The sequence below is a fragment of the Pterocles gutturalis genome, unplaced genomic scaffold (genome assembly GCF_000699245.1).
Source record: "Pterocles gutturalis isolate BGI_N339 unplaced genomic scaffold, ASM69924v1 scaffold5482, whole genome shotgun sequence".
NCBI lineage: Eukaryota > Metazoa > Chordata > Aves > Pterocliformes > Pteroclidae > Pterocles > Pterocles gutturalis.
In genome coordinates this window covers 7,711-15,869 of record NW_010110026.1, presented here as the reverse complement: position 1 = coordinate 15,869, position 8,159 = coordinate 7,711, and the positions used below count along the sequence as shown (strand labels likewise).

General features: G+C 45.9%; 2 protein-coding genes across 2 annotated transcripts in view; one reads left to right on the top strand and one right to left on the bottom strand.

The window, feature by feature from the left end:
* MALL (mal, T-cell differentiation protein-like) overlaps positions 1-1,917 on the top strand; it is a 2,244-nt gene extending 327 nt beyond the window's left edge. Inside the window, exons 2-4 of the mRNA XM_010073164.1 lie at positions 876-1,043; positions 1,364-1,522; positions 1,855-1,917. Coding sequence (XP_010071466.1) covers positions 876-1,043; positions 1,364-1,522; positions 1,855-1,917 — 390 coding nt within the window. The remainder of the gene's footprint in view (positions 1-875; positions 1,044-1,363; positions 1,523-1,854) is intronic.
* A 769-nt stretch (positions 1,918-2,686) lies between these two features.
* LOC104461539 (ankyrin repeat and SOCS box protein 3-like) overlaps positions 2,687-8,159 on the bottom strand; it is a 12,753-nt gene continuing 7,280 nt past the window's right edge. The window contains exons 7-9 of the mRNA XM_010073165.1: positions 7,046-7,297; positions 4,821-4,954; positions 2,687-2,952 (exon numbers count right to left, since the gene is read on the bottom strand). Of these exons, the coding sequence (XP_010071467.1) occupies positions 2,687-2,952; positions 4,821-4,954; positions 7,046-7,297 (652 nt within the window). The remainder of the gene's footprint in view (positions 2,953-4,820; positions 4,955-7,045; positions 7,298-8,159) is intronic.

Below are 8,159 nucleotides of genomic sequence, written 5' to 3'. Positions count from 1 at the left end.
GCCTGCCGTAGGGCTGGGAGCGGCTGGAGAGCTGCTGGCGCCTCGGGGGCAGAAGCAGCTCTAGTTATCGCACAGAACTTGCTTGAAAATCAAGGGAATTTCGTTCTCTGTATTAAATCTTCCCCAGGGCTTGAAGGCAGTTGGGTGTCTTGTAATTCCATGGATCTTTCAATGGCTTCTGGGTCCAGAGGGCATCATCAGCGGGGCTGGCGGCGATAACCGCTGGTGGACTTTGACACACCCCAGCGCTGGTGACCCACACCGCCCTCGCTCCGCGGGCACAACCGCTGCGGCTGGGCTCTCCCCAGAGCCGCCTGTGCCCAGGCTCAGCTCCCCCCTGCAAACCCGGGGGAGATTCACCCGCCGGAGCGGCACAGGGCGGCGTGAGTTTATCCAGATACTCTCACGCGCTGTTTGTGCACGGTAAATATTTTAGGTGGATCCAGAGCAAGCAGCTCGCTCTGATCTAGTGTGTGGCGTCAGGAGACTTCCTCGTACTGTGATCTCAAGCCCAAGGGATTAACCAGCGGGCAGGGCTGGGCTGTCTTGCCCAGACAAAAGCACATTTTCCGGCTTCTCCGTCACAGCCCTCAGGGCAGGACGTTTCCTTCCTCTGAAGGTGGCAGAAAACCTTTTCCCTTTTGTGAGAAGCGTTTTGAAGTATTTCCCGAGAGCGTTCAGGGAAACTTGTGCCAGGCTGCGGTGCTGCTGTCCTGCCAGGATGCTCCGGGAGGCTGGTCCGCACTTCCCAAGGATGCGGGGCTTCCCACGGCTGCTGGGGCCAGCCCAGGAGGGAGGCAAGGAGGGACGCGGGGAGGAGAAGGGATTTTCCCCATCCCGTGCTCATCGGAGGTGCTTGTGTTTGTCCCTGGCAGATCTGCGGCATCTGGGTGTGGATTCTCGTTGCTGCTACCTCTGTCTCCTTCCCGCTGCTGCAGGGATGGGTGATGTATGTGTCCATCAGCTCCTGCCTCATCTCCTTGCTGCTCCTCTTAAGCTACATCTTCGGCTTTCACAAAAACAGCGAGAACTGGAAAGTGCTGGTAAGGAGCTGGGACACTGGCAGATGCTGGCAGCAGCAGTGGGGGCGGAAGGACCACCGTGGCTGGTGACGGGTTAGCCAGCCAGCTGCAAGCCTTCGCAAACAATCCGCCCCTTTCCTCCTTTTGCCTTAATTCGAGATGCTGGGTGGAGCTGTGCTAGGCTGTGGGTGCTCCAAGGGTTTGGTCCCAGACCCTGTCCAGGCTTTTGTCCCCTTCAAACCCTCACACGCACAGAGGATGGACCTCGTCCGTCCTCAGGGCAAATGAGAAAAGGCTGCTCCCAGGCAGGCGGTGATCCTCTCCGCTCCCTTGTTCTGCAGGACAGCTTGTACCACGGCACCACGGCCATTCTGTACATGAGCGCTGCTGTCCTGCAAGCCAACGCCACCATCCGCTCGGAGCCTGGCCACATCGAGCCTGGGATCAATGAGTCTACCGTCACCTCGCCACTCAACTATCAGCTCAACAGTGCTGCGTCGGTGAGTCCGTCCAGAACACACCAGGCAGCCCAGAGAGCCCGCCCTTCCCCTCGGGGAGACGCAGGGGTGAATACTAAAGCCACAGCAGAGCCACCCCAAGCCCAGCAGTGTCACGCTGGTCAGAGCTTCATGAAGCCCTTTGTTGCATCGTGCGGCCAGCGTGGGCTTCTCGGGGTCCAGCAGCTCCTGGACAGCCTTGCGTGGCTGCCTCCTGGGAAAAGCGGGGAGCTGGAGAGAGCTCTAGGAGGTTTCCCCAGGTCAAGAGCACTGAGGGAAACGGGGTTAGACTCTCCCAGCTGACACCAGCTTTTGCTCTTCTTCCTCTCGTGCAGTTCTTCGCCTTCCTCACAACCTTCCTGTACATCCTCCACGCCTTCAGCATCTACTACCAGTGAGCCTGGCAGCGCCTGTGCAAGACGAGGGCTTTCCCAGCACGACAGATGCAGCCGCCTTCTGCCATGGTGTCCCTGCACCGGCCCTGTCACCCAGCCTGTGGGGACTGCGGTTTCTTTCTCACTTCATTGAAGGAAGGATTTTTGTACAGCTGTGTTGTGTCGGTGTGTTTGTGGGGACACTGCGCCTGGGCTGTGCAAGGGGAGGGACTGGTTGCAGGCTCAGAGCCAGCCTCCCACTGCCAAAGATAGACGACCAAGGAAATGGGAAAAAAAAAAAAATCGTGGTTCCTTCAGGAAACAATTTCCTTTCTTATATTAATTTCCCGTCTCTGGTTCAGCTAGATCACTCCCCAACACATGAATTCATAATAATAACAACAACAAAATATTGTCTTCCTTAACTTCCAGATAATTTCATTTGGTATATTCGGTACTTTATTCTAATAAAGTGTCTACTAACAGTGTCTGACCAAATAGATTTTCACCACGATATAAGCTATGCTCATTGAACAAGCCAATTCTACTCCGTAAGAGTAAAAAAATTTCCTTTCAAAAAAACCAGAAAATGTTCACAGACTTAGAAACCTCCAACAGATTTTTGTAAACAAGTGCATCTTAGAACTTCTAACAGACTCCTAGATACAGTATAAAGCTCCAGCAGGAAGAGACTGCTTAACTACAGCTATTCACAGCAGCTCCTCTCCAGTGTCGGCTAATTGCCGTTACAAAAATCTGCAGCCCCAGAGCCCCAGAGTCCCTGGCAGCGCCATCACTTAACAGTCTCGCAGTCATCCCTCCTCGCTGCGTCTTCAGCGCTGGGGTGGCTGCTCGAGGGAGCTCCCTCCTCTCTCTGCCCCAGATAACCCTCCGCTTCTGCGATAGCGTTGCCTCGCAGTACGTCTAAGTAGAGGAGATAGTCCTGGAGACAGGCTGGCAGCGGCAGCTCCCGGATAAACTGGTCCGATCGCAGGCGTTCGCTCCTTAAAATGGACCGGATCTCGAGACGGCAGAGATGAGACAGGGAAGGAATGAAGGCTGAAAAATTGAAAAACAAGTCAAATGCTGAACTGGACACCATGGGATTGTATCTCTTACCTACGGTTACCCAGTTTAGCTAGATCCTATCTGAACCCCCCAGTCCCTGGCAGATAACGAGGCAGAGTTCTTGACAGGGAAGGGCTGCAGCCTGCTAGAATCAGATTTCCCAAATTTCCCTATAGGAGTTAGACAAGTTCCCTTAAACTTCTAGAAACAAAGTGTCAGAGAATCATTTTATCCTTCAGCAGAAAGTTTAATCTAACCAGCCTTGGGGAGAGAGGCTCATGCCACCTCACAAGAAATGAAAACTTCAGTCTAGAAGTCAATCCAGCAACAAAATAACACAAGGGAAAACACTTTTAGGATGAGTCTTAAATGCCAGCATGACTCAGTTGGGGTATGCTGCTAAGTGACTTAGGACAACCTCTGTGCCAAAAGACACGTGCATTCGTTCAAACAGAAACTTTCCCAGTCTAGATCAGCTTATCCTGAGACAGAACTCTAGTGCCCCCAAACTCCCCTAGAGCAGCTTCTCGGTTTATTTTATTCCCAAGGAATCTGTAGTATTAACTGCAGAAATTTCTGTGTTTCAGTACAGAAGGGTAAGTACGGCAGGCGTGTAGCTCCACGGGACCATACGTTTTGCAAGCCTTCAGCTGGAGGTGTGAACACCAGTTCCTGAATTTTTCCACACAAACCCTTCATTTTTAATTTCCTCTGCTCACTCACACGACCAGCCTATCTCAGCTCCAGCGCTCGGTGTTTCTCGGGCGGGGAAGCCTGGCTCAGCACAGCACCTGCCCTGCTTGCCCTGGCTGCTCTTGGCTGAAAGAATGAGAGAGTGAACGCTTTCAAACCTCCCCCCCAGCTTCTTCCTCTCTGCGTTGTCTCTAGAAAATTAGAGATTTACGGGAAGATGATCAATATCACTTGGTTATGTTTTTGGCTTCGGTTACTAGATGATATCACAGCACAAATACACTTACTAACAGCAAAGGAAACAAAGAACTTCATCTAGATTTCCCCAAATAAATCCTTTTTTTTAAAAAACTGCAAAAAGATATTCTGATTAGCTTCAAATGTTCCAAAGGAAGTATTATTTAAATAACATTATCACTTAAGATATTTTAAAAATTATTACAGAGCCTTCTGAAGAAGAATTTGCTTTGAAATGAGTCACTAACAAAGATATCTGAGCACAATTTTTCAGTAACATAATGCACAGGTCACAGTTAAAGCTCCTCTTCTGAAAGATGTACGCAGCGAGCACTAGCGTTTTCCTGGACAACCAATTATTGAATCTTTTTGTCTGACATTTTGATTACAGGAGTGACAATGAACAGCTGGATTTGTATGTATATGATGGTTTATATGGTTTGTATTTTAATTGCTGTCAAACGCTTACAGAACAGGAGAGACGCTTCATGGGAAATACAAATCAAATTTAAAAAAAAAAAAACAGTGGAATATTGTCTAGAAAACATAACCAAGTGATATTGATCATCTTCCCTTAGATCTTTCAAGAGGCTGAACAAATGATTTCAGGGAGGCACAGCACTAATGTACAGCCCCGTATCTTATAGCCCATGCATTAATTAGAAGTGGACAAGAGAGCCTAAACTGCTCCTTGAAACACGCTCACTAGGAATTGAACAATGCAATGAGTAAAATTCATTCATGTATGTTTTGCCTGTTTGTTTGTTCAGGGCCACTGCTGTTCCTGCTCCCCAGTTTCTGCACAAGCAATGTCTGTCGACCATCGACCTTCCCTGCCATCGCGCGCGAGCACACAGAGCTGCTTCCCACTCACAGCCTGGAAGCTGATACACACACACAGATTTTTTTTTGCCAGCTGTACTGCTTACCAAAATGGCTCTTGGGAGCCCACGTGAACTTCTCCTTGTAGTCTGAAAGGTCTTGCTCTACAGCTGGAGGAAGCCTCTTCCAGTTCGTGAACTCCAGGGTGAAGTTAAGGGCATTCTCGCTCACGGAGAAAATCCTGCACAACAAAAACTCCCATAAAATATCATTTTACACCTCAGCATAGATACAATCATGGAAAGGATGCATAGAGAGCTTTACTATTTTCTGACAAATCCTTCACAACCTACATCCTAAGCTCAGAAACAGAAAACCATTCTAGGGAAATCCAAAGTGATTTTGGCAGCACAAGCTTTTACTAATGCAATTTTATCTTCCTCCATTTCTTTTTAGAAGTAAGTTAAACTGTAAGAGAAAAATATCTGCTCTGAAATTTAACTGGCTCAGGAACAGGCAGAACTCTCCTCTGCACTGATTTCTTATTCCATTTCCACCTAAATTTTAATCAGGGGTCAAGACCCCAGAGCATTATAAGCATCACTACTGCTTTTGGGGAAAAACACGCATATATTCAGCAACCTGTTTATTGAATACTTATTCAGAAATCACTGTGATTTACATTGCAAATGTCTAGCACATGTGAAGAACTTTTAACAGAAGCTTAACTGAATAAAGTGTGTAAGGAGGATTCAGTAACAGCAGGTAAACACCTGCTGTAGCGCGACACGTGATGAGAGCCATGCAGTTTCACTGAACAGCTTCTCAGCCAGTTGTGTACCATCCTGGATTTTCATCTGAATGGAAATCTAAATGTTCTAAACACACAAAAATAACAGACTACAAATTTTTAATACACTGGCTTTTTACAAGAGATTCATGTCAAAACTATTTTAAGTCCTTTCTAGTTTTTTATTATTTCATTTTTCATATTTGGCTGAGCTTTCACACAGGAGAGAGATCTGAGTGCCTAGCTTTCTTTACAAAAATGGTGATCTTGCTTTCCCCACTGGTAATTACAACTGTCAGTGCTCCAGACTGACCAGGCTAGGACTGATTATACCGTTGTTTTGCACAAGGAGCCAGAGACAGCTCATGAACCACATGCATCAATGTAATTTGCTGTCTACTCTCCCCCTGCTGTCTCCCAGGACAGTTCGTATTGAAGTTAAACTTCCCAAAACTTTCATTTCGTAGATGATGATGTGATAAGCATTATTTTTACAAGCAGCAATTAAACAAGGGAAGTAATGGGTTTAAAAGTATTTGTGGATTATGTAACAAAATGCCAAAAAGCATCATATGTGATATGCACAGACAGTGAGATTTGCAGGGCGTTCACTTTCGCAGTCGCTCAGTCTTCCATGAATAAATACAATCTGCAGAAGCACAACTATCCCATGCCTCATGTATGTTCCTCTAACTGCTGTTCAGAAAGCCATGGGTGCTAATGATTAACAGAATCTCACTGAGTCATACATGAGTGCCTTTAAAATGACCAATCATACCTTAACCATGGTATCTTAAATATAAATCACCTATCTGAGATATAAATCGATATTTAAGTAAACCTTAAAACCCTGCACTTCTCATACAGTTAAGTGATGCCATGACTGTCTCCATCACACATCATGCTGCTAACAGCTGAGACATATGTCTAAGCGTCATCTCCACGGACAAGAAAAAAACAGAAGACAATACAAATACTTCATAATTTTAAATATAAGTTTAATTCCGTATACCTAATTAAATATAAAACATCATTAAGCAGTTATTTGTATGTGGAAGAACTAAAAAAACCCAAAAACAAACCACCAAAAAGCCCCCAGCAGAGTGGAATTTTTGCCACATTATTTTGTTTAACACCATCTCTCACTGCGTCAGTCTCCTCTCCTCCTAGCCTTGGCCCAGCTTCACCTTACCTTCGTTTCCCATCCCTCCTGACCTCCTTCTCGATATTTGAAATTCTTCTTACCATTACAGTATTCTACCTGCACAGGCAATTTGCAACTTAATTTAGGAGATAATAAGGGATGTTCGATATACAATTGCAAAATGATGCTTTTCTCCAGGGTAGGGATAAAACCACCTCCACTCTGGCTTTCTTCCTAGAATAAATTTATGGTACTGCATCCAGCCATTACCCGGGGATGATTTATGGCACCTGATTATCAAGTACCATCCTCTGAAAGCACACGTTAAATAACATTGGCAACAGCTTTGCAGACCAGCATACAATATTTAAGCAAACAAGATAACATTATCTGCTTACCAGACTCTGCACATCAAATTCACGGGATTAAAACCAGCCAAGAGGAGATAAGGCAGCCACTCCTTGTACTCCTTCTGCGCTTTAACTGTGTAACTGATGAACTCCGACAATTGGTCCCCAGAAGGCAGCGAACAGCCCAGCTTCAAGAAGCGTTGAAACAAATCAAACTTTTCATGGAACAGGCAATATCCCAAATTAATCCCAAGTAAGGTGATCCCATACTTCAGGAAAATATCAATGAAATGAAAAAACCTACAGACAGCACACAAGGAACAGGACATCCCATTAGTTTTTCCCTAGAAAGCATCTACCATGTCACTTCTTGCTTCTGAGAAAGCAAATCCCCTCAAACCGAAGCAAACCCCAGCACGCCATTCTGACTGCAGTTCTTTTGGGAAAGCATCCATTTAAAATGTAGAACTAGTGCAGGAGACTCCAGACCGTACACTGAACATATTTGTTCTTTTTGTCCTGCAAAACCTACGGTTCCAACCAGCTCCCAGCCCCTCCAAGCAAGCCTGATGTTCACACAGTAAAGACACTTTCTAGGAGTCTGCAATGAAAATCCGTAAAAACAAACCCTATGCGCTGCTTCACTGCACATCTTGTGCATCATGTACGGAGACATGGAAAAGCACTTTCTGCCCCGTACCCTGGCGGGTGATTTCACATGTGCCATTTCGGACCTGGATGAGTTCCTGCCTCAAGCAACTCAAAATCACCTGCAGCCTGCCAGAGACACAAGAAGCTATAACAGGCACCGTCACTGGGATGTATTTTCACTATTAAAAAAAAAAAAAAAAAAATCTGTCCTTTATCTCCCTCTTTGAACTAAGCCCTTTTAGTTCAAGTAGGATACACCCAGTCAGAATATTTATTACTGAAGAACGTTCACTTCGGGAACATTATGAATGACTGGCAAGGTATTTATTACAATTATGGCACCACAGACTTATGGCATTTATTTGGTAAAGGTTTTAAAAGTTTTCCCAAGCCAACTGTAAGGATGTGAGATCCTATTAATGAATAGCACGCAACTAGTACACACTTTACACACATATTCAAACATATTCAACAAAATATATCCCAGCAAAGTTAATTATTTCAACAGCTT